Source organism: Rhinoderma darwinii, chromosome 2 (assembly GCF_050947455.1).
Source record: "Rhinoderma darwinii isolate aRhiDar2 chromosome 2, aRhiDar2.hap1, whole genome shotgun sequence".
NCBI lineage: Eukaryota > Metazoa > Chordata > Amphibia > Anura > Rhinodermatidae > Rhinoderma > Rhinoderma darwinii.
Genome location: NC_134688.1, coordinates 237,135,014 through 237,162,433, shown reverse-complemented (window position 1 = coordinate 237,162,433; position 27,420 = coordinate 237,135,014). Strand labels below are relative to the sequence as shown.

Genomic DNA, 27,420 nt, shown 5'->3' with positions numbered 1-27,420 from the left:
TTATGGCCATATACAACCTCGGAACCTCTGTAAATGTTTGTGCATGAGCCTTAATATTTTTTCAATTCTATTGAAACTTGTAAATGTAGCTTATATGTGTAACGGTACTGTAAAATCAATTCTAAAAGAAAACATGAAATAAATAGGCTAATACTGTTTTGCATTTAAATAAAAAAAAAATTATTACAAAAAAAACAACAACAATACTTTTGTATCCCTTCTCTACATATTTGAATAGCATTTATACTACTCTTTACCACTTACAGATCTCCATGAATAATAAGTCCACATGGAAACCCCACGCACAGGTATTAATAAAGGACTTTATGGACTAGTGGCTTTGAACCTGATTCATACCAAGTGATTACAAGACCCCTTTTCCCTTACAACAGAATATTGCTTCCTCTAGGTACTATAGAAGATATTACCTGCAATAAAGCTCCTTGTACTTAGTGGCACACAGCCCCCCTTGTACTTAGTGCTACACAGCCCCCCTTCTACAAAGTGCCACACAGCCCCTCCTTGTGGATACTACCAGATAGCCCCCCCTTGTACGTAGTGCCTTGCCGCCCCCAGGGCGGTAGCGCTAGCCTACTGCTACCACTCTCTGCTGTGCCCGGCGTGGCTCGCCATTAGGAGCGGGTCATGCGGCAGCGTTCTGAGTGACAAGTCTGGCGTTCTGTCAAGTGACAGGTCAGGTGACTCGACTGGTCCACTCCCGGCACCGACCTCACTCAGACTGTCATTCACTTGGCAGCGGCCTGCATATTTTCAGATTCCGCAAGCGGAATCTGAAAATATGCCCTGCACTACGCATGTACATTTTGGCGCAACGATCCGGGAGAATGAGTAAAAATCCCGCTACAGACGGCAGAAAAACCACACCCTTTTTTGCAGACTGTCTGTAAATGTACGGACGGTTGGCAACCCTGAGAGTGACGTCAGAGGCTCCTCCTGGAGCGGATTCCCCGGCCAGATACAAATTGATCCATTATGTTCTATGGGGGCCGTCTGGCCGTGAAAACGGACAAAAATAGGACATGTCCTATTTTTTGAAGGCCAGTATTCTCAGGCCGTTAAAAAAAACGTCTGTGTGTCTAAAGCCATAGACCTACATAGTTCTGAAACTGGCCGTGTGACGTTTTTCACTGTTGTGTGAATGTAGGCTAATAGATTGCCTGTCAGTTTTACACTGACAGGCAATAATGCTTTGGTATACTAAGTATACCAAAGCATTATATTTGTGATCATCAGATTGCATTGTGAAGTCCCCTAGTGGGACTAAAAAATAAAACTTAAAACAGTTAAGGTTTATGAAATAAAAAAAAGATTATTTTCCATAAAAAGAGTTTTATTTATGAAAAGTGTTAGAAAATAAATAAAAAAAATATGCATATAAAGTATCTCCGCAATCGTAACTACTCGAACAATGAGCTTAACACATTGAGTAAACTGCGGAATGAACGGCATTTTTTCAATTTCCCAAAATTGTACCAATGAAAATGACACCTTGTCCCGCAAAAAAACAAGCCCACATATGGCCACATCGACGGAAAAATAAAAAAGTTATGGCTCTTGAAAAGGTTTTTTTTTTGTGCAAACATAGTAAAACATGAAAAACCTATACATAATTTAGTATCGTACCGACCCATAGAATAATAATAACATGTTATTTACGCTGCATAGTGAACAGCCTAAGTTTAAAACACAAAAAATTATGCTGGAATAAACGTTCTTCTTTCAATTCCCTCCCCAAAAATTTTTCAGAAAGGTTAATCAATGAACTATGTAAACCCAAAGATTATTAAAATATACAACTCATCCCGCAAAAAAAAAGTTCTCATAAGGCTATGTTGACGGATAATAAAAAAGTAAGGACTCTTAGAAATGCGACGGTGAAAAAACAATAAATATTTCTTGGTCATTAACACGCAAAAAGGCCTGGTCATTATGGAGTTAATTTGTTTATCTGTTTACACATGTTTGCTGTGGCAGATAATGAAAGTGAAGTGTACAGAGAAACACAGGTTGATAAAGTTTATTGAACACATGTGTTGTAGTACTTCCCTAAGATTAGGTTTTGATAACTAATGAAGTCATCTTTGTACTCCTATGAAAATATTAAAAGTTAAAAAGAACGCCACATGTGCCATTTTCCCAAAAAAAGACCAATAGAAACGACAGCCCACCCCACAAAAAAAAGAATATGGCGACATACACATGGTTTTTTTCCTTGTAAGGGCATATTCAGACGTGGCGGAATCTTTCCGCTGCAAATTCACAACGAATCTGTAGCAACATTTTCATATTTGACAGGTAATTCAGACGTTGCAGATATCACAGCGGACTTGCCACAAATTTCAGTTTTTGCATTGCAAAGGAGGAACACCGCAGTGAAATTCCGCTGCTGCTCCGCAACAGAATGTGCGTGCTGCGGAGTGAAAATTCTGCACCGCAGCCTAAATTCCGCACTGTTATTTTCCGCAACATCTGACCTAAGTTACCTAAAAATTTATAGAAACCAATTAAAATAACGGCTGCTCCAGATTTCCACTGCAGACTGTCTGCAGCCAAATTCAACAGCAATTCCGCTACGTCTGAATGTGCCCTTAAAGAGAACCTTTCACCTTCCCATACATCTACAGCTGAGTGCAGCATGTAAAGGGCAGGGCTGCACAAACCCTGTGCCACTTTACATAGTTTTCCTATCTTTCTCCATTATTTAGATATCGGTGCCGTTCTATTTTGCGCCCAATATTTAAATAACCCCCTGAACTGTCAATAGGGTGTGTAATTTGCAAGGGGGCATGTAACATCGCTGTGACACTGTCCAATCAGCTACGGACAGTGTCACGGCAAGAGTTGGAGAGAGGAGAGCATGCGCAGCTCCGCCGCCACCATAGAACAGAAGAGGAGAAGAAGAATTTTAATTCTTCTTCTGTTCCATGGCGGCGGGAGTATCTTCGGCAGCGGCACTGGAGCTGTGCGACGCGGGCACGCTCTCACTCACTTCAGCTCTTGGCTGAAGAGTGAGAGCATGCGTGCGCATGCTCGCACAGCTCCGAGCTGCGCGTGCGCGCCCACACGCTCTCCTCTCTTTAGCGACACTGTCCGAAGCAAATTGGACAGTGTCACAGCGATGTTACACAACCCCTAGCCAATTACACGCCCCATTGACAGTTCAGGGGCCTATTTAAATATAGGGTGCCAAATATAACGTCACCGATATCTAAATAATGGAGGTGGGTAGGAAAAAAATGTAAAGTGCCCCAGGGTTTGTGCAGCCTTGCCCATTACATGCTGCACATGTATGGGCGGGTGAAAGGTTCTCTTTAAAGTAGTAAAACATAAAAAATAAATATAAATTTGGTATCGCTGTAATTGTATTGACCCGCAGAATAAAGTTAACATGCCGTTTCAGCCGGACGGTAAATGCCGTAAAAACTAAACCCCCCCCAAAAATTTGGGAATCACAGTTTTTTTCCCTATCCACACAACAAGGAATTTTTCTCCAGTTTCCTACTACATTATATTGCACAATAAATGGTGCAGTGAAAATCTACAACTCGTCAGGCAAAAAGAAAGCCCTCATAAGGTTATATCGATGGAAAAATAACAAAAATTATGGCTTTTGGAATGTGGGGAGGAAGAGAGGAAAGTGAAAATAAGAAAATGGCTGCGGGTTAATGTGATATTTGTATCCTTATGACAAGACAGATAGGGCTTTCATTTCTTCTACAATTTTTCTGAAATGGTAATTACCTTTATTACAATTATTGGTCTTTTAGTATGTTGAAAACAGTTCAAACTAATTTTTTAATCCCATAGAAATTTAAGGAGTCTGTCACCAGAATATCCATATTAAACTAGTAGGTATTTTAGAGGAGACTAACCTGTTTCTAGCGTTTATTTTCATTTTCTGCTAATAAGCATTTAGGTGCAATGAGGGTGTCACCGTTGCACCTAAATGCTCTTACGTCGCTCCTCAGTTCAACCCCCCTCACTCCCTTCTTACATGGATTGACAGGGACCAGGCAGCGTAATCGGCGCGTTCATGTCTTGCCCCGTACTGTCTGTAATGCGCGTGCTTGTCCCCGCTCTTTACACGGCTCATGCGCAGTACGATCCCTCTGCTCAATGTTCTAATTGCCACTACTGCACATGCGCTGAATAAAGAGCAGGTACGCTACGCATGCGCAGTAGTGCAGATAAGAACTTAGAGAAGAAAGGATCGTACTGCGCATGTGCCGAGTAAAGAGCAGGGACACGAATGCGCGTTACAGACAATATGTTTTGATGGGCAGCACATAGAAAAAAATTTGATACAATACTAAATTATTGTTAATCAATTAGTTATTTGAACTACTATAATAATACTACATTACTATAACAATACTACATTACTATAATAATACTACATTACTACAATACTACATTACTATAATAATACTACATAACTATAATAATGGCGCTAGGTTTAAACTTACCGGAAATTTGTGAGTTTTCCAGTTTAAGTGTCGCTAAATGCAGTCTGGCTGCTCAGTTGGCAGCACTTGGCTGACACAAGAATGTCAAGATTGGGCAGCCTATTTTTTGATAGTGCCACAGTACTCTCTGTAGATAATGCCACAGTGCCCCCTTTAGATAATACCACAGTGTCCTCTGTAGATATTGCCACAGTGCCCTCTGCAGATACTTGCACACCCCCTATAGATAATGCCACAGTGCCCTCTGTACATAGTGCCACACCCCCCTAGATAATGCCACAGTGCGGTCTTTAGATAATGCCACAGTGCCCTCTGTAGATAATGCTATAGTGCCCTCAGTAGATAATGCCACAGTGCCCTCTGTAGATAAGGCCACACACACCATATATTGTTCCACACACACACACACCCTATAGATAGTGCCACCCACACCCCCTATAGAGAACTGTATTGGGGTTCCCTCTAGTAGTGGAATCCCCAGCCAGAGAGTTGCCGACGCTCTAGCCGGGGATCTCTCTCCTGGAGGAGCCCCTGACGTCACTGTCCATATATGGACAGTGATGTCAGGGGCTACCTCTAGGAGTGTAATATTTGGCCAGAGTTTCGGCAACGCTTTGGCTGGGGATTCCGGTCCAGGAAGAGCCACTGACATCACTGTCTATATATGGACAGTGATGTCAGGGGCTCCTCCAGGAGAGGAATCTGCAACGAAACCTGCAATGAAAAAAGCGCATGCATTCTTGTCATGATTTGCAAAAACGCATTTGCGTTCAAAGTGGAAAAAACTGCGGCAAAACCGCAACGTGTGAATACACCCTTAAAGAGGCTCTGTCATCACATTATAGGTGCCCTATCTCCTACATAACCTGATCGGCGCTGTAATGTAGATAACAACACTGGGTTTTATTTTAAAAACGATAATTTTTGAGCAAGTTATGGGCAATTTTAGATTTATGCTAATTAGTTTCTTAATAGACAACTGGGTGTGTTTTTACTTTTGACCAAATTTATTTTCAAAATAAAAACCACTGCTGTTATCTACATTACGGCACCGATCAGATTATGTAGGAGATAGGGCACATATAATCTGGTGACAGAGCCTCTTTAAGAGCTATATAAGATTGGCTGCCAAAGATAGTTTGAAGATAGATCATTTTGTAACCTTTTCCATACTGATACATTTGAACAAGTTCTTGCAGTCTCTTCTGGGCCTAAAACCAGCAGTTAGGCCCCATGCACACGACCGTGCCCGCAATCACGGCCCGCGATTGCGGGCACGGCCGGACGCTGACTGACAACCGCATTTTCGGGCCGTGCTCCCATACAAAGTATGGGAGCACGGCCCGCAAAATGTGAAAGAACGGACATGTTCCATAATTCCCGGAACATTTCCACGGCACTGACACCCTTCCGTAGTGCTACGGAAAGGTGTCAGTGTTCAATGAAAGTGAATGGCTCCGTTTTTGCTGTCGTGTGCATGGGGCCTTAGTGCATGAAATTGTGTGTCCCAAAATAATAACCCATATAAAAACATAGACATACATGTGAATTTTATCAATTCAGTCCATTGCATTACAGTTCCCCACCAATAACGTGCTAGATCAAGAATAAAGGAAGCAATACTCCAAAACAATGTGACATGTAGTTATGCAAACATATAAATGTGAAAAAAAAACATATAGGGAAAAGGAGAGAAAAATCCAGCGCTGTGTTGATTTTAAAAAGGAAATATTTTTTGCCATGACTAAGAGCAACATGTTTGCTCGAAACGCGTAGGCTAAGGCTATACAGCCCACTACCACATACACTTTGAAACTGCGTCTCCGTGTGTTTTTTTAAATTGTTTTTGCAATAAAATTGGGAATATATTTCCTTTTTAAAATCAACACAGAGCTGGGTTTTTCTCTCCTTTTCCTGATACTTCTACCGCTGGCCGTTGCAGGGATCCGTGCGAGGTGTCTGGAGACGCAACTACTGGTGAGCTGGAGGTTTCCTCCTTTTCTTTTCTACAAAAAAACATATACTTACAGTAGCAAACCAGGGAAAAAAATATGCGGATGCAATATCATGTGCCCCCATAGAGTTCATCTAGAGGTGATATCGCACTGTGCGCTTGTGCTATTACCTTGCACCAGGGGCATAACTAGGAAAGACTGGGCCCCATAGCAAACTTTTGACTTGACCCCCCCTCCCCAGGGTGCTACACACAGACTCACTTGTAGATAGTGCCCCCCTGTTAATTTTGCAATATAGACCCCCTCTAGATTTTGCCATACAGCCCCCCTGTAGATAGCGCCATACAGCCGCCCTGTATATAGCGCCATACAGCCCCCTGTAGATAGCGCCATACACTCTCCCCTGTATATAGCGCCAAATAGCCCCCCTATAGATAGTGCCATATAGCCCCCGCTGTAGATAGTGCCATATAGCCCCCCTGTAGATAGTGCCATACAGCCTCCCCTGTAGATAGCGCCATACAGCCCCCCTGTAGATAGTGCTATACAGCTCCCTGTAGATAGTGCCATGCAGCGCCCCCTGTAGATAGCGCCATACAACCCCCCTGTAGATAGTGCCATACAGCCCTCCCCCTGTAGATAGTGCCCCCCCCCCCCAAACAAATAAAACATTTTTTTTTATACTAGATACTTCTCCAAAACATCCTCAACGCCAACAGGATCCTTGCGTAGGCCGGTTTGATCCAGTGACATCATCATGACAGGCCTGCGCAGGGAATGTGGCCTGTAGCCTAGTTTATGGGAGAGCAGGGAGATATCTCCCTGCTCTGCCATAGCGTTCAACAGTATCTGCTTAGGACGAAGATATTATTGATTGCGGCGTCGCTAGCTGCACCACCGGGCATGAGGTGGCCCGTGCCACGGGTGCCATGGTCCCCCTCATACCACAGGCCCCCGTATCAGCCGCTATGGCTGCTACAGCGGTAGTTACGGCACTGGTGTGTTATACAGACTGTAATCTACACAGTGGAGCATTGGAAGTGGATAACAATCAGTCAAACTTTATAGAAGGCTGATCTGACCTTTACAGAAAAAAAGTCCTAAATCACCACTGCAGAGTTCCATTGTGGTACGGATGTGCCAGAAAGCTTGAGGACACACTTGTCCATGGATGTATGCTGATGCTGCCACAGGTCACAGAAGGGCATCTTCTACCACATCTTCTACTACATGGCCGGCCTATGTTTAATGTAGACCCTCATTGGGATGCACCAAACCGCTGCGGAGGATGTTCCCGTTACCAACACACAAGTCACTGGGTCTAAGTAGCGGCACAATGGACCCAACATGCAATGGCAAGTGCCAACACACCTACCACCAACTCTCGGGTTCAAGGGAACGGCAATAAGAATACTGTATAGTCCGGTGGCACAGTATAGCATGGGTATATTGATTGGTAGAGACCCCTAATTATTATCACAGTAATATCAACTTCACACAGGGTAACAGGTATACTTGCAAGGAGAAGAAGGGAGCTACAACAGACACAGACCTTATCTTGAGACCCAGGTCGGTTTCAGCAGCCTTGTTCATTCTCTCCATCAGGAACCCCTCGACTTTACTGGTTAGGTGAAAACACTTGTCCACATCAAGCTCACAAATAAATTGTATTTTGGCCACAGAGCATTGAATTTCTGCATACATGTGCCCCTCTCAAACCCCCCTTTTCTAGAGATTTCCTACTCATATAGGTAATATTTTGCATATATTGGTAGATTGCTACCTAATTTCTCCATTCTGGAAAATATTATAAGATTACTTCAATTATTACTCTCTGCTCCAATATACCTTTCCTCAGAAGTAATTTTGTTTAATGGGGTTTGGTCAGGATTACACATGCAGTTTTGATGCAGTTTTTGGAACAGTTTTTTTTATTTTAGTCAAAGCCAGAAATGGATCCAAAAGAAAGAAAATGTATAAAGAAAAGAATGATGCATCTCCTTTCTTTTCTGTCCACTCCTTTTTCGGCTCAAAAATTGGGACCCTCAATCTCAAATTCGGTGTGGGTCCCAGAGCTAGAACTCTATTAGACGTTTATGGAATATCCTGTAGATATGCCATAAATGTCTTAGATGGGAATACCCCTTTAACTTGTTTACCTCCGCCTATTTTGGAGGTGCCCCATAATCCCCCACAGAGCCCTCAGCATTCAGACCCCGCCTTGTAGTATAATCCCCCATAGAGCTCTCAGAAATTAGACCCACGGTTGCAGTATAATCCCCACATAGAGCTTTCAGCAGTCGGACCCCGCCTAACAGTATAATCCCCCCATAGAGCTCTCAGCAGTCAGACACCCTTTGCAGTATAATCCCCCAAATAGAGCCCCCAGTAGTCAGGCCCTCCCCTTGCAGTATAATTTCACCCCATAGAGCCCTCAGCAATCAGAACCCCCCTTGCAATATAATTACTTCTATAGAGCCCTCAGCACTCAGACCCCCCCCCCCACCTTTCAGTATAATACCCACATAGTGGGGGCAGCAGGCTGAGCATCGCTCAGTGTTTTACATTGCTCACCGGCTAGGGCCCTCGATTTCCTTTTTGTTTCCTACGTCCTCCTGCTCCTCTTTGGTACAGCACACGCAGTAGAGTGCTCTCCTGCTCCTCTCTGGCAGCGCTACGTCAGAGATGTGTTCTAGACGTGCCCAGCGTGCGGCACATCTACTAGATACTGGAGGATTTTTTAAATGTGTAGCCAGTAAAACGTGGCGGCCATAAAAATCTATTGGGGAATCAGCCCAGCCCACCACTGATGGCCGATCATGTAATACATAGACAGCTGGAAACATTAAGAGCAAGAGCTGTTTGTTAGCATCTCTCTGCTCTGGCCCATAAAGCGAAAATTATTTTCTATCTCCGGTTGAGCTACAATACCTCACACAACCTGTGGACTGGAGTGGCACTGTTTTTACAAGAGAGCAGCCATGTTTTTCTAATCCTGCACTGCCCCTTTAATAGAAACTCTACAGCAAGGTTGGCATTGTCATAGTAACCAGTAAATATCCTTTGCCATTGTGACATACATTGTTCTAGAACACTGACATCTAGATCCAAGTGATTCACCGCAGATTTACCTAACACTTCACGCTTCTCAGTGTGCAGCGTCCATGTTATCTCTATTGTCTTACTACTTTTAGAGAATATACATTTCACAATCTTCTGAACCAGAAGAGAGGACCTCCTGGTCTACTACAGAATAAAGGATTGCTGGATAAGGTATCTATATACTTAAAGTTACCATCAAATATACTGATTGTGGACCAAATACCTGCTAATAACTATTTCAGAGAAAATAGAAGGTTTTCTCGCCTTGAACTTGATGCCCTGGTTTCTAAAAGTAAGAGGAAAGATTAAGGTGTGGTGTAAAGCCCCAATTTCTATGGCGGGCAGAATTTACTGGTACAAATATTGATCCTGTCACAGGGATTATATGTCTTACAAAACTGTCCAGTATGGATTTCCAGTAAATACTTTAGAACTATTAATGCAATTATAATCGATCTGATTTGGGGTGGTAAAAGATATAGAATTTTACTATCGATATTGAAATTGCCATATGAGAAGGGGGTGGTTAAAATATCCAACTTTCAGCTCTATTACTTTACAACCCAACCAGCACAATTGGTGGATTATGATAAAGGGTTACTGAATGGTGTAAAGGCAGTCAAATCTTTAAATAGGGAAAAAAAATACGCATGGTGATGTGCATGGAAGCAAATATTCTCTCACGATTGGGGAGTAATATTACTGGGGGAATGATTCAGGGACTATGGGACAGGGTGAGGGATAAAACACTAGGGATTAAAGGCTATTTACCTTTTACCCCAGTTTGGGGTGATATATTTACAGACACTGAAATTCTACAAGGGGTTAAGTTTTGGAATGACAAGGGGGCTACATTTATGATGCACTGGTTTAATAATAGGGTGGTTACGTCTTTTGAGAAGATTATGGGAGAATATGGGGTGTTAGATAAACACTTTTTACAGTACGTACAAGTACAATATGATATTAGGTCACAATATGGGAAGAGAGAATTCAGATTGTATAACCACAAACTATTTGATTTGTTAATACACTCTGTAACTAGAGAAAAGGTGGGGGCAAAAATATATTCTATGCTAAATTGTAGTGATACAGAAGATAAGGTGAAGAAGAGTTTCATTACATGGAATAGGATGGTGGATACACAAAATAATGATAAGTGGATCAATGCGCTAAAAATGATGCCAGCAACCACTAGAGATAATGTATTTAGAATTTCACAGCTATCCAGAATACATGATGCGTATTATTATACACCAAAGAAGTTGAAATGTTTAATCCCGGAGGTGAATACCCTTGTCCAAGATGTGCAAACCTAAATGTGGACCTGGTCCATATACCGTGGCGCTGGCCCAAGCTCCATATTTATTTGGAAAAACGTATAGCCAAGATACCGTAGATAGAAACGGTAAAATACGGATCCTTCTGGATGAAATAATCATCTTCTGGGAGCTAATATGGGAATAAAAGGGAGACAAGAGGCTGTATTAACATTGAATGCGTTGTAAATGGCAAGAAGAATTATTTGTAGTAGGATACGGAGAATGACGAAACCGATTATCTCAGAGAAAATGTATTATGAAGAAAGAGGGCAGCTATTGAAATATAAGCAAACATGGTCTAAATGGGAAAAGAATTTAGGATCAGAATGTAAATTTGGGGGTGGGGGTGTCTTGATAATATTGTATTTGGAAGTGATACTCATAAAATATTTTCCTAAAAAAAAATAATTATCTATTTAGAATACATTCACAATTTATATATTTTATCATATTTAACCGTTTGAGGACCGCCCACCTTATATATACGGCGCAGGTTTAAGCTTAAGCATTGGGCAGCAGAATGTCGGTGGTCTGCAGTCAGTGACTGTCAGGGACCCTGGAGAGTAGGTTACTGTATTCAATGGGGAGGTAAAACTTGCAACAAGTAGCAGATGATGCGTTTTTTTGTGGCGGAATAGCAGCGATTCCGCCGCAAAAAAAACTTGTACTTACCCAGAATCCTGTGTTTCTTCACCCAGGCTGGCCAGATGACGTTTCATTCCATGTGACCGCTGCAGCCAATCACAAGCTGCAGCGGTCACATGGGATTAAACGTCTTCCCAGGTGGCTGGTCTGCAGGACTACAGAGGGTAAGTATGAGTTGTTGTTTTTTTACGAGCAGATTTCCGCAGTGGACATTCCAGACGAAAAAAATGAACCACAATTTGGTGAGTTTTTTTGACTGGAATTCCCTGCAGCCGCCAGAGAGGATACTCTGTGTGCCTTTATGCAGCGTCTCCGCCCTGTGTGAACATAGCCTAAGGGTATGTGCACACGATAACTGCAATTACGTCTGATATTACAGAGCTGTTTTCAGGAGAAAACAGCTCTTGAATTTCAGACGTAATTGCATGTACTCGCGTTTTGCGGGGCGTCTTTTAGGGACGTAATTTGGAGCTGTTCTTCATTGGAGTCAATGAAAAACGGCTCCAATTACGTGCCAATAAGTGTCCTGCACTTCTTTTGACGAGGCTGTAATTTTACGCACCGTCTTTTGACAGCGACGCGTAAAATGACAGGTCGTCGGCACAGTACATCGTAAAGCCCATTGAAAGTAATGGGCAGATGTTTGCCGACATATTGGAGCCGTTTTTTCAGACGTAATTCGAGGCGTAAAACGCATCCATTATGTCTGAAAAGAGGTCGTGTGAACTCAGCCTTACAGTGACAATAGTTACTATAACAGGGTTCATATACCCTGTAAATCTGCAGCCCCAGCTACATTGGAAAAGTATAGTGCAAAAAAATAAAATGAAATAAAAAAGTCTCCCAAAGGTCTTTTTTTACTTTTTAGTGACAGACCATAATTATAACAAAATAAAAATTACACATAAAATACCCCAAAAAACTGCTCCTCCTGACCAATCATTGTCGTAGCACTAGCCCTGATCTAATTACCCTAAAATAGGCATGTAATGTATAAAAATTTACGGTAGACAATGATGATCTCAATTAAAGCGTTTACATTAGGGTAAAACTATATTATTACCAGAAAATTACCCCTTAGCAGTCAAGGCACATGCCACACCACATTCGTAGAAACTCAGCAGCATTTGCATGGATTTGCACATATATTTGCATATATACCATAAAGAGATTGTCCAGTCTCCTATTCACTGTAATACTGTGAACCCGCTGCTACATGTGTGTCGGCGATTTACAATATAAGCAAATAAGGAATGAAGGGAAAGCAGCGCCTGTACAAACACTGCGGCCCCTTCAAAACAGCTGATCGGCGATGGTGCCGAAAATTGGCCCCCCGCGAATCAGATATTGATGGCCTATCCTAACGATAGGCCACAGATTTTTTTATGACTAGCCAACTGCTTTAATAATGACAAGTATTCCGTTATTGTAAAACATGTCAAAACTCTTCTAATAAGGGACAAATCTTTACATTTATGTCCTGCTTAACCGAAGGCATTATTTTTTTAGATTACTTTCAGATATACCTGTCGTTTCATCTAAATAGGTCAAACATTCTGTGCTGCTTAAGTTCATAATATCTCTTTATAGAGGTTGCCTGTCCATATCCTTGCTAAGGAGCTCCAAATCCCCTGCTTTACTTCACACAGCCAAATAGTTACATAATGTCAGCAGTTGCCACTAGAGGTAAATTCATGAGGGCAGATTTACCGTCCACAGCTATCATTGACCTCTATGATACATCTGTCTTCAGTAAGCTGCGAAACTCCTCCTAGTAGCGGCTGAAGGACCACATTTTACATATTGTCAATTACAATGGGTGAGATTTCCTAACAAAGTTGTTTGATGTTTGCCAACAAAATGGAAGACATGACGCGCTAAATCTAATTGTTTTACACACTTTTTGCGCCTATACTACTTAAACCATATTAAAGCAGACTAGAAAAAAGGACGTGGCTAAGAGAAGTGTGTGTCATACAGTGGCATAAGGAATGAAAGGGTGACTAGCAAGTTGCAACAAATTTATAATGCCGCTTGTGCCATTTCAATAAATTTGACGTCACTTGTGTATATTCACAGCACACTGCATATACCCATGACCCATGAGAGCAGACAACTTTTAAGGCTGAGCTGCCCATAGGCACAGACGTGTTCTAATAAAAGGTTACATTTTTTGTTTTTTTTCTACTTTTGGTTAAATATTGTAATGTGTTTTTTCATAACTATGAAATAATCATCTGTTGTAACTTCATCTACAGAAAAAAAATCCAGAATCTAGAATAATCATGGGGAAAGCTTTCAGCTGCTGCAAGCCGGTTCCCGATGTAAAGAGCAAAGTAAGAGTGACCCGCCATGAAGACACACAGAGAACAAAGAACGGAAAACACCACCATGAACCAAGTAACAGTTGCAAGTATAGTATTACGCCAGTCATCAGTGCTGATCTGAAGGAGAATCTGACAACTACTAAGCCACCAAGCGTCAAGATGGACTCAGAATATCCAGTCCTCAAAGATCAAGTGTCCACTCAACAGCAACAAATATTTATTGTTCCACAGCGCATCATACTACACACATACACCAAGAAGATTCTAAAATGTTTAGCGGACTTTCTGTGCCGGAGATGCTTCCAGCTGTACCACCTTTCCCCAATAGATATAGTAGAGTGGATAACAAGCATAGACAGACAACTTATCCTTCAAGGATGGCAGGGCCAAGGATTTTTAACATCAGGCACTGTGGTGTTCCTGTACATGCTTTGCCGAGATGTCATTTCTTCCGAGATAAGAAGTGAGAAAGAACTAAAGGCAACCTTGTTAACATGCTTGTATGTGTCATATTGCTATATGGGACACCAGATCTCCTACCCACTAGGTCCCTTCCTTGTAGACGGCAGAAAGGAGACCTTTTGGTACCAATGTCTGTCCATCATTGTACACATGAGCTCAAAGATGATGCGTCTCAATACTGACCCAAAGTATTACAGTCAGATGTTTGTGAGCCTTAGAGCTGAAGGAAGACAAGCAAACGAAAATCTTCTGATGAGTGGACTACCGGGAATGATGGCCAGAGAGGAAAGTACACACGGATCAGGCTACACTTTATATCCCTGAACAATATTCCATCAAAAATAGACACCACTCCAATGGGAAACGAAGCTTCAGTTTGTGGTAGCTCCTAAAGGACTAAAACCTTCTCCTCGATCCATCGTCTACAAACTGCCAGGAAGTGACATGTAATCGGCCAACAACAGAGCTCTCAAATGTTATTTACTGTCCCAGCGCCGGTCTCTATCAGCAAGGATCAGTCTCAGTGGGGCAGTCCATGACTACGCACTCCTGTAGAACAGTCTCTTGGCCTTACATGCAGTGGGAGAGACACTTGGTACTCAAGGCCGAGGTTTTAAATTGTGCACTACTCCCCCCACCCTCTGCCATGTCTGGACCAATCTTAGTCAGGTCTAGGAGCCAGCGCCAAAGTTACAAATCTCTGTCCTTGATACATGCTGTCATGTTAATACTTGGATACATGCTGTCATGTTACTACTTGGATACATGCTGTCGTGTTACTACTTGGATTCGTGCTGTCATGTTACGACTTGGATACATGCTGTCGTGTTACTATTTGGCTTGAGCCTCGGTGTATGCGCAGAATCGCTAAGGAGACGCTGGGACATCCGCTGAGCCACATGCTCTCAGTAGATGCATTAATTATTGTGACAGAGAGGTGAAGTTTTAAATGGATTATCAACTCCTGTTCACGGTCCCCCACCAGCCGTAACTTATTATATACAAGCATGCACAATGAGAAAGCCTTCTCAGGCGGGTGATAGCGTCAAGGTAAATGACTACTTCACCTTTTTTATATTACTTGAAAACCACAGATGGAAGCAGCGCTCCAAGAATATTGGTCAATAAAACTCTTTTATGCACCCAGTGTTAACAATAGCAATGTTGAACCCTCTCAATGACGGCATTGTATACTGCTTTTGATCTCATGTGTTTTGCATCACGATATCATGTTGTATATGCCTACATTGGATATTTATTTGCATGATTGTTTCCATTTTTCACTGCTTGAGAAAGTTTTCCTCTGAAGCCAAAACATTGCAGGATGTAAAATGTATGTATCAATAAAATACTAAGCTTTGCCGGAATGTTGACTTCCATATACTCTTTATAAGGTGAAATTATTCTATGTGTCGAAGTGCCTGGTTGCAGGCGTGTGAATGTCATGTTTGTCATTCCTCGTCTTCTTAGTATGGGTGCTGTGCTACAAATGAGAAAAAATGCAGAGGAGAACTGCACCGATACCGGTTCATGTGAACACAGCCGATTAAGAGGCAGAATGTAAAACAAAATACTGAGAACGTATTCAGACCCCTTCACTTTTTCCATATTTTGTTACATTACAGACTTACTCTAAAATAGATGATCTTTGTTTTTTTACTCCTCAATCTACACACAATACCCCATAATGACAAAGCAAAGTCAGGTTTGTAGAAATTTCTGCAAATGTGTTAAAAATAAAAATATATACCTCAAATACCACATTTACATCAATATTCTTTACTAAGTAATAATTTACTTCGTACTTAGTAGTGGCACCTTCTTGAGGGATTACCGCCTCATGTCTTCATGGGTATGAAGCTGCGAGCTTGGCACAAATGTATTTGAGAATTCGCTCCCATTCTTCTCTGTACATCCTCTCAGGAATTGTCAGGTTGGATGGGGAGCATTGACGCACAGCTATTTCCAGGTCTCCCCAGAGATGTTCGATCAGCCAGGGCTCTGAATGCACTGTAAATGCAGATCTGTGGGGTCATACATTTATTTACAAGTTACTATAAAATCTCCAGTATACACTGTTCCCCTGGTGCATAGTTTGGGCTATGATTCCTGTATCGGCTAACCTTCCTTTCCCCACCCTGGTACGGCAAATTGACACCAGCATCTGTTTATATGAACAAATAAAACAAAAAACTTTATACTCACCTAGGCCCCGTTCTAGTGACGAATGGAGCTTCTCCAAAGCATCCTCAACGCTGACGTGATCCAGTGATATCATCACGCCGGCCTGCACAGGGAATGTGGCTTGTAGCCTAATATATGGCCTAGTAAATGTAGCCTAGTATATGGCAGAGCAAAGCGTTCAACAGTATCTCTGTCCTAAGGACGCAGATACTATTGAATGTGGCGTCGCTACCACTGTAGCAGCCATATCGAAGCATGTAGCAATACAATACGCCCTCTAATGATATTGAGATGAATCTGCTTATTCTCTCCCAGTCTACACAGCAAATCTCACAAGTGAGCTACAGAAATAAATGTCAGCCTATTGTGACTGCTCTAATGGCAGTCACCGGTCACTGCCTTGCGCCATTTATTGCTATGGAGCCTTGGCCTTAAAGGGAATGTATCATAAAGAAATTATATATTATTTAGATTTGTATTTATAGACAACATATTTTTTTAAACGTTTTGTTGGAATTCTTTATCTCTGTAGCTCACTTGTGAGCTTTGCTGTGTAGACTGGGAGAGAATGAGCAGATTCAACTCACTATCATTAGAGTGTGTATTGTATTGTATTGCTACAGGCTTTGATAAGGCAAAATAGTAACACTATACCTTACATTCACTGTAATGTCTGGGTAGGGAGAGGACAGGTGAGCGAGCCCTAATCTACCCCCCACTCAGTCCCTGCCTCCTTGCACAGCCCGTCCTAGGCGATGGCGTACAACTGGGCGACGATCCCTACGCTTACTATGTGCACGACAGACAAAACACAGATGGAATAGTCAGTCAAGCAGGGTCAATATGAAGCAGAGGTCAATGGTAATAGCAGGAACAGCAGAGCCAGGAAACAAGAGAATCACAGGCAAAGGACAAGCAGCAAATGAAGGTATAAATAGAACAAGGGCGGGAGCTAGAACCATCTGGCCAGGCTGTGATAGGTTCTCCCACTCCTCAGCCTACCAGCCTGAGTGGTAGCAGATCGAGTCACTCTATCAGACCTAGGAACAAATGCAGACTGATTAACCACGGGCGTCGACACGGAACCTGTGTCTGGCAGATCCTTTACATTCACACTAAGGCTGGGTTCACACGACCATGTTACGTCCGTAATGTACGGAACGTATTTCGGCCGGAAGACCCGGACCGAACACAGTGCAGGGAGCCGGGCTCCTAGCATCATAGTGATGTACGGCGCTAGGAGTCACTGCCTCTGCGTGGAACTACTGTCCCGTACTGTAATCATGATTACAGTACGGGACAGCTGTCCTGCAGCGAGGCAGAGACTCCTAGCATCGTACATCACTATGATGCTAGGAGCCCTGCTCCCTGCACTGTTTTCGGTCTGGGTCTTCCGGCCGAAATACGTTCCGTACATTACGGACGTAACATGGTCGTGTAAACCCAGCCTTAAGATTCTGTAGTCATCTCTCCAGTCACTCTCTGGTCTCTGGGGAGGGGCCTGTACTCCATCCCTTCCTGAAGACTCTAAGGGCATGTTCAGATGTGGCGGATTTGCCGCATGTAGCGGGTAAAACTTGAACGTTTTTGTGTTTTCTCCTCTGACTCCCCTATGATGCCTCCCGAGGTTCCGTTGCTTCGTTCTTTCACAGAAGACATGGAGGTACCTATGCAACTCGGGGCCTCCGTGTCCCCCCAACAACGTAGAGAGTTCCGCAGGAAGAATGGTCTCTGCTTCTATTGTGGGGATGACAAGCATCAAGTGAACACCTGTCCTAGGCGTAAGAAGAAGCAGCCGGAAAACTTCCGCGCCTAAGTGATCATTGAGGAGGTCACTTGGGCGCACAGGTATTTCCCGTAAATATGAAACGTAATAAAATCTTGCTTCCCTTTCAGGTCTCTTTTGGTGGTAGGTCTGCTACCGGCAGTGCCTTCGTGGATTCAGGGTCTTCTGCTAATATCATGTCTGTGGAATTTGCTATGTCTCTAGCTATGCCTTTGATTGATTTGCCTAAACCTGGCACGGTAGTGGGTATCGACTCCTCTCCTCTTGCTAATGGTTATTTTACACAGCATACCCCTGTTTTTTAACTCCTTGTTGGCTCCATGCATTTGGAGCAGTGCTCTGTACTGTTGATGCAGGTTTTATTGTCCGATTTGGTTTTAGGCCTTCCCTGGTTGCAGTTGCATAATCCCACGTTTGACTGGAATACTGGGGATCTTACCAAATGGGGTAATGAATGCTTGACGTCATGTTTTTCTGTTAATTCTATTTCTCCCCCTGAGGTGGTGAACACGCTACCTGAGTTTGTTCAGGACTTCGCTGATGTTTTCTCTAAGGAGGCCTCCGAAGTGTTACCTCCTCATAGAGAATACGATTGCGCTATCGATTTGGTACCAGGAGCTAAGCTCCCTAAGGGTAGGATATTTAATCTCTCTTGTCCCGAACGTGAAGCCATATATCGAGGAATGCCTGGCCAAGGGTTACATTCGCCCCTCTACTTCTCCGGTAGGTGCTGGCTTCTTCTTTGTAGGGAAGAAGGATGGTGGTCTTAGGCCATGCATTGACTACCGTAACTTGAATAAGGTCACTATAAGGAACCAGTATCCCCTTCCTTTGATTCCTGATCTCTTTAATCAGGTTCAGGGTGCCCAATGGTTCTCTAAGTTTGATCTACGGGGGGCGTATAACCTTATCCGCATCAAAGAGGGGGATGAGTGGAAGACTGCGTTTAACACGCCCGAAGGTCATTTCGAATACCTCGTCATGCCCTTTGGGTTGTGTAATGCTCCCGCGGTCTTCCAGAATTTCATAAATTAGATTTTAAGAGATTATCTGGGGGTATTTCTTGTAGTGTACCTTGATGACATACTTGTGTTTTCCAAGGACTGGTCCTCCCACATTGAGCATGTCAGGAAGGTGCTCCAGGTCCTTCGGGAAAACAAACTGTTTGCGAAGACCGAAAAATGTGTGTTTGGGGTACAGGAGATACCATTTTTGGGTCAAATCCTCACTCCTCATGAACTCCGCATGGACCCCGCCAAGGTCCAGGCTGTGGCGGAATGGGTCCAACCTGCCTCCCTGAAGGCGTTACAGTGCTTCTTGGGGTTTGCTAATTATTACAGGAGATTTATTGCTAACTTCTCGGTCATCGCTAAGTCTCTTACGGACCTCACTCGCAAGGGTGCTGATCTCCTCCGCTGGCCTCCTGAGGCTGTCCAGGCTTTTGAGGTCCTTAAGAAGTGCTTTATCTCGGCCCCGGTGTTGGTTCAGCCCAACCAAATGGAGCCATTTATTGTGGAGGTTGACGCGTCCGAGGTGGGAGTGGGGGCTGTCTTGTCCCAGGGTAGCAGGTCCCTCACCCATCTCCGTCCCTGTGCCTACTTCTCCAGGAAGTTTTCGCCCACTGAGAGTAACTATGATATTGGCAACCGCAAACTCTTAGCCATTAAATGGGCATTTGAAGAGTGGCGCCACTTCCTGGAGGGGGCTAGGCACCAGGTAACGGTCCTTACCGACCACAAGAATCTGGTTTTCCTAGAATCTGCCCGGAGGCTAAACCCGAGACAAGCTCGATGGGCGTTATTTTTTACCAGATTCAACTTTTTGGTTACCTATAGGGCTGGGTCTAAAAATATTAAGGCTGATGCACTGTCGCATAGCTTCATGGCCAGCCCTCCTTCGGAGAAAGATCCTGCTTGTATTTTGCCTCCAGGTATAATCATTTCCTCTATTGATTCTGATTTAGTCTCTGAAATTGCTGCTGATCAAGGTTCAGCTCCCGGGAACCTTCCTGAGAACAAGCTGTTTGTTCCCCTGCAATTCCGGCTAATGGTACTTAGGGAAAATCATGACTCCGCACTATCTGGTCATCCAGGCATCCTGGGTACCAAGCACCTCATTGCCAGAAACTACTGGTGGCCTAGGTTGCCTAAAGACGTTAAGGCCTACATCGCCACTTGTGAGGTTTGTGCTAGGTCCAAGACTCCCAGGTCCCGACCAGCGGGCTTACTACGTTCTTTGCCCATTCCCCAGAGACCTTGGACCCATATCTCCATGGATTTTATCACCGATTTGCCTCCATCTCAAGGCAAGTCGGGTGTGTGGGTTGTAGTAGACCGCTTCAGTAAGATGTGCCACTTTGTGCCCCTCAAGAAACTACCCAATGCTAAGACGTTAGCTACCTTGTTTGTCAAACACATCCTGCGTCTCCATGGGGTCCCTGTCAATATTGTTTCTGACAGAGGGGTACAATTTGTTTCTTTGTTTTGAAGAGCCTTCTGTAGAAAGTTGGAGAATGATCTGTCCTTCTCCTCTGCCTTCCATCCTGAAACTAATGGCCAAACTGAGAGGACTAATCAGTCTCTAGAACAATACTTAAGGTGTTATATCTCTGACTGTCAATATGATTGGGTCTCATTCATTCCCTTCGCCGAATTTTCCCTTAATAACTGGGTCAGTAACTCGTCTTGGGTCTCCCCCTTTTTCTGTAATTTTGGGTTTAATCCACGGTTCTCCTCCGTTTCACCTGGTAGTTCCAACAATCCTGAGGTAGATGTCGTTCATCAGGAACTGTGCACAGTCTGGGCCCAGGTTCAGAAAAACCTAGAGGCGTCCCAGAGCATACAAAAAATTCAGGCAGATAGAAGACGTTCTGCTAACCCCTTGTTTATGGTCGGGGATCTGGTGTGGCTATCGTCAAAGAACTTGCGCCTTAAGGTCCCGTCCAAGAAGTTTGCTCCCCGGTTTATAGGGCCGTACAAGGTCATTGAAGTCCTCAATCCTGTCTCCTTCCGACTGGAGTTGCCCCCATATTTTCGAGTACACGACGTGTTTCATGCCTCCCTCCTTAAACGCTGCTCCCCGTCCTTGGCTCCCTCGAGGAAACCTCCTGTCCCCGTTCTCACCCCTGAGGGGGTAGAATTCGAGGTGGCCAAGATTGTGGACAGCAAGATGGTCCAAGGCTCCCTCCAGTACCTGGTCCATTGGAGAGGATACGGGCCTGAGGAGAGGACTTGGGTACCCGCCCGGGATGTTCACGCTGGGGTATTGGTCAGGAGGTTCCACCTTCGTTTCCCCTATAAACCAGGTCCATCTAGAAAGGGCCCGGTGGCCCCTCATAAAAGGGGGGGTACTGTAAAGGATCTGCCAGGCACAGCTTCTGCGTCAACGCCCATAGATGATCAGTCTGCACCTGCTTCTATGTCTGTGAGATTGACTCCATCTTCCACCACTCAGGATGGCAGGCTTAGGAGTGGGAGAGCCTATCACAGCCTGGCCAGACGGAGCTAGCTCCCGCCCTCTGTCTATTTATACCTGCCTTTCCTGTTCCTCCTTGCTTGTGATTCTTCTCATTTGGTTTCCTGGCCCTGCTACAGCTTCTTGAACTATTTGACCCTGCTTCATATTGACCCTGGCTTACTGATTACTCTCCTGCTCTGCGTTTGGTACCTCGTACACTCCTGGTTTAACTCGGCTTGTTCACTACTCTCCTGCTCTGCGCTTGGTACCTCGTACACTCCTGGTTTGACTCGGCTCGTTCACCACTCTTGTTGCTCACGGTGTTGCCGTGGGCAACTCCCCCTTTTCCCTTTGCTTCTGAGTACCCTTGTCTGTTTGTCTGTCGTGCACTTATTGAGCGTAGGGACCGTCGCCCAGTTGTACCCCGTCGCCTAGGGCGGGTCGTTGCAAGTAGGCAGGGACTGAGTGGCGGTTAGATTAGGGCTCACTTGTCTGTTTCCCTACCCCCATCATTACACAGAGCATGCAGGATTTTCACCCTCAATGTCAGCCTTTGCATAGGCCAAAACCTGCAGCAAATCCCGTGCTAAATCCGCAACAAAATCTGCATGCAACATATACAGATTTTGTCATAATTTTGGGGGGAAATCTGCAGTGGAAATTGTCCACCCTGTCTGAAATTGCCCTAATAGTCTATGAGATTCCTATATCAATTGACTGCTATTCATTGCAGCCACCATAAAGTTTACACCCTGCTGCACTGTCTATACAGACAATACAGGAAGGAAGTGTGTATGTCCAATATAGCCACCTACAAGAAAGATTAAAAAAAAAAAATTTGCTACAACATTTAAAAAAATAAAAAAAGAACAAATATATTTTTTCTCTTCTAGATACTTTTTCTAATTGGTAGTTCAACTTTGATTTAATCGATCAGGATCAGAAAACCAAACTGACAGATTTGCTAGTGAATGGCATTTTGCAGCTTGCTATGTAATGTCTATAGATGCCAGCTGCAGAAGCCAAACAAAGCAAAACTATTTAATAAAACCAGTTAGATACAATTTGTCTTTTTTGTTTTGTATTTTTACCACAAACCACATGTAATTAAATAAAAAAATATATATACTTTTGCCTTCTACATAAATACTAGAATAATTCAAGAATTCTATTACTCTATTTTGCTTACTATTACATTATGTTTAAGAAACCAATTAGTGTGACATAAAAAATAACACAAAATTGGGAATGTTTTTTCACAACACAATGCCAAATATGTATTCTTAGGCCATAATATGGCATCTGAGCAGGCTACATTATTTCTCTGTTGGACTCACAAGAAATCCTACAGAAAAAAACTATGTATGCCTCCTAATGTAATCCGAGGCATATATTAGTACATTAGGGCCCCATAGAAGTGTATGGGTGGCGTATTATGGCCATATACAACCTCGGAACCTCTGTAAATGTTTGTGCATGAGCCTTAATATTTTTTCAATTCTATTGAAACTTGTAAATGTAGCTTATATGTGTAACGGTACTGTAAAATCAATTCTAAAAGAAAACCTGAAATAAATAGGCTAATACTGTTTTGCATTTAAATAAAATAAAAATTATTACAAAAAAAACAACAACAATACTTTTGTATCCCTTCTCTACATATTTGAATAGCATTTATACTACTCTTTACCACTTACAGATCTCCATGAATAATAAGTCCACATGGAAACCCCACACACAGGTTTTAATAAAGGACTTTATGGACTAGTGGCTTTGAACCTGATTCATACCAAGTGATTACAAGACCCCTTTTCCCTTACAACAGAATATTGCTTCCTCTAGGTACTATAGAAGATATTACCTGCAATAAAGCTCCTTGTACTTAGTGGCACACAGCCCCCCTTGTACTTAGTGCTACACAGCCCCCTTCTACAAAGTGCCACACAGCCCCTCCTTGTGGATACTACCAGATAGCCCCCCCTTGTACGTAGTGCCTTGCCGCCCCCAGGGCGGTAGCGCTAGCCTACTGCTACCACTCTCTGCTGTGCCCGGCGTGGCTCGCCATTAGGAGCGGGTCATGCGGCAGCGTTCTGAGTGACAAGTCTGGTGTTCTGTCAAGTGACAGGTCAGGTGACTCGACTGGTCCACTCCCGGCACCGACCTCACTCAGACTGTCATTCACTTGGCAGCGGCCTGCATATTTTCAGATTCCGCAAGCGGAATCTGAAAATATGCCCTGCACTACGCATGTAAATTTTGGCGCAACGTTCCGGGAGAATGAGTAAAAATCCCGCTACAGACGGCAGAAAAACCACACCCTTTTTTGCAGACTGTCTGTAAATGTACGGACGGTTGGCAACCCTGAGAGTGACGTCAGAGGCTCCTCCTGGAGCGGATTCCCCGGCCAGATACAAATTGATCCATTATGTTCTATGGGGGCCGTCTGGCCGTGAAAACGGCCAAAAATAGGACATGTCCTATTTTTTGAAGGCCAGTATTCTCAGGCCGTTAAAAAAAACGTCTGTGTGTCTAAAGCCATAGACCTACATTGTTCTGAAAATGGCCGTGTGACGTTTTTCACTGTTGTGTGAATGTAGGCTAATAGATTGCCTGTCAGTTTTACACTGACAGGCAATAATGCTTTGGTATACTAAGTATACCAAAGCATTATATTTGTGATCATCAGATTGCATTGTGAAGTCCCCTAGTGGGACTAAAAAATAAAACTTAAAACAGTTAAGGTTTATGAAATAAAAAAAAGATTATTTTCCATAAAAAGAGTTTTATTTATGAAAAGTGTTAGAAAATAAATAAAAAAAATATGCATATAAAGTATCTCCGCAATCGTAACTACTCGAACAATGAGCTTAACACATTGAGTAAACTGCGGAATGAACGGCATTTTTTCAATTTCCCTCGCAAAAAACTCAATTAAAAGTTAATCAATGAGTCACATGTATCCCAAAATAGTACCAATGAAAATGACACCTTGTCCCGCAAAAAAACAAGTCCACATATGGCCACATCGACGGAAAAATAAAAAAGTTATGGCTCTTGAAATGCGGCGAAAAGGTTTTTTTTTTGTGCAAACATAGTAAAACATGAAAAACCTATACATAATTTAGTATCGTACCGACCCATAGAATAATAATAACATGTTATTTACGCTGCATAGTGAACAGCCTAAGTTTAAAACACAAAAAATTATGCTGGAATAAACGTTCTTCTTTCAATTCCCTCCCCAAAAATATTTCATAAAGGTTAATCAATGAATTATGTACACCCAAACATTATTAAAATATACAACTCATCCCGCAAAAAAAAAGTTCTCATAAGGCTATGTTGACGGATAATAAAAAAGTTAGGACTCTTAGAAATGCGACGGTGAAAAAACAATAAATATTTCTTGGTCATTAACACGCAAAAAGGCCTGGTCATTATGGAGTTAATTTGTTTATCTGTTTACACATGTTTGCTGTGGCAGATAATGAAAGTGAAGTGTACAGAGAAACACAGGTTGATAAAGTTTATTGAACACATGTGTTGTAGTACTTCCCTAAGGTTAGGTATTGATAACTAATGAAGTCATCTTTGTACGCCTATGAAAATATTAAAAGTTAAAAAGAACGCCGCATTTGCCATTTTCCCTTAAGCGCAATGTCAAATTAAAGTCTGAACTATTACAATATATCATTATTTAATCCACATGGTGAATGACATAAAAAAACAAAAACTTAAAACACCAGAATCGATGTTTTGTGGTCACTTCTCCACAAAATTTTTTAAGAAAAAGTGATCAAAAAGTCTCATGTAACCCAAAAAAAGACCAATAGAAACGACAGCCCACCCCACAAAAAAAAGAATATGGCGACATACACATGGTTTTTTCCTTGTAAGGGCATATTCAGACGTGGCGGAATCTTTCCGCTGCAAATTCACAACGAATCTGTAGCAACATTTTCATATTTGACAGGTAATTCAGACGTTGCAGATATCACAGCGGACTTGCCACAAATTTCAGTTTTTGCATTGCAAAGGCGGAACACCGCAGTGAAATTCCGCTGCTGCTCCGCAACAGAATGTGCGTGCTGCGGAGTGAAAATTCTGCACCGCAGCCTAAATTCCGCACTGTTATTTTCCGCAACATCTGACCTAAGTTACCTAAAAATTTATAGAAACCAATTAAAATAATGGCTGCTCCAGATTTCCACTGCAGACTGTCTGCAGCCAAATTCAACAGCAATTCCGCTACGTCTGAATGTGCCCTTAAAGAGAACCTTTCACCTTCCCATCCATCTACAGCTGAGTGCAGCATGTAAAGGGTAGGGCTGCACAAACCCTGTGGCACTTTACATAGTTTTCCTATCTCTCTCCATTATTTAGATATCGGTGCCGTTCTATTTGGCGCCCAATATTTAAATAACCCCCTGAACTGTCAATAGGGTGTGTAATTTGCAAGGGGGCGTGTTACTATGGCTGTGACACTGTCCAATCAGCTACCGACAGTGTCACGGCAAGAGTTGGAGAGAGGAGAGCATGTGTGCGCACATGCGCAGCTCCGCCGCCACGATGGAACAGAAGAGGAGAAGAAGAATTTGAATTCTTCTTCTGTTCCATGGCGGCGGGAGTATCTTCGGCAGCGGCACTGGAGCTGTGCACGCATGCATGTGTGCGTGTGGACGCGGGCACGTTCTCACTCACTTCAGCTCTTGGCTGAAGAGTGAGAGCGTGCGTGCGCATGCTCGCACAGCTCCGAGGTTCGCGTGCGCGCGCACACGCTCTCCTCTCTTTAGCGACACTGTCTGAAGCAGATTGGACAGTGTCACAGCGATGTTACACAACCCCTAGCCAATTACACGCCCCATTGACAGTTCACGGGGCTATTTAAATATAGGGCGCCAAATATAACGTCACCAATATCTAAATAATGGAGGTGGGTAGGAAAAAAATGTAAAGTGCCCCAGGGTTTGTGCAGCCTTGCCCATTACATGCTGCACATGTATGGGCGGGTGAAAGGTTCTCTTTAAAGTAGTAAAACATAAAAAATAAATATAAATTTGGTATCGCTGTAATTGTATTGACCCGCAGAATAAAGTTAACATGCCGTTTCAGCCGGACGGTAAATGCCGTAAAAACTAAACCCCCCCAAAAATTTAGGAATCACAGTTTTTTTCCCTATCCACACAACAAGGAATTTTTCTCCAGTTTCCTACTACATTATATTGCACAATAAATGGTGCAGTGAAAATCTACAACTCGTCAGGCAAAAAGAAAGCCCTCATAAGGTTATATCGACGGAAAAATAACAAAAATTATGGCTTTTGGAATGTGGGGAGGAAGAGAGGAAAGTGAAAATAAGAAAATGGCTGCGGGTTAATGTGATATTTGTATCCTTATGACAAGACAGATAGGGCTTTCATTTCTTCTACAATTTTTCTGAAATGGTAATTACCTTTATTACAATTATTGGTCTTTTAGTATGTTGAAAACAGTTCAAACTAATTTTTTAATCCCATAGAAATTTAAGGAGTCTGTCACCAGAATATCCATATTAAACTAGTAACAGGGTATTTTAGAGGAGACTAACCTGTTTCTAGCGTTTATTTTCATTTTCTGCTAATAAGCATTTAGGTGCAATGAGGGTGTCACCGTTGCACCTAAATGCTCTTACGTCGCTCCTCAGTTCAACCCCCC

General features: G+C 43.0%; 1 protein-coding gene across 1 annotated transcript; it reads left to right on the top strand.

Annotated features, from left to right (window-relative positions):
• Positions 1 to 9,607: 9,607 nt before the first annotated feature.
• LOC142741011 (cyclin-dependent kinase 5 activator 1-like) lies at positions 9,608 to 15,658 on the top strand. Its single transcript, XM_075850420.1, has 2 exons — positions 9,608 to 9,715; positions 13,770 to 15,658. Exon 2 carries the CDS (start codon positions 13,797 to 13,799, stop codon positions 14,622 to 14,624), a length of 828 nt encoding a protein of 275 aa, XP_075706535.1. The 5' UTR covers positions 9,608 to 9,715; positions 13,770 to 13,796; the 3' UTR covers positions 14,625 to 15,658.
• Positions 15,659 to 27,420: the final 11,762 nt, after the last annotated feature.

What these genes read in the sequence shown, in the direction of transcription:
- LOC142741011 (XM_075850420.1), top strand. Translation starts at nt 13,797, where the DNA reads ATGGGGAAAGCTTTCAGCTGCTGCAAGCCGGTTCCCGATGTAAAGAGC.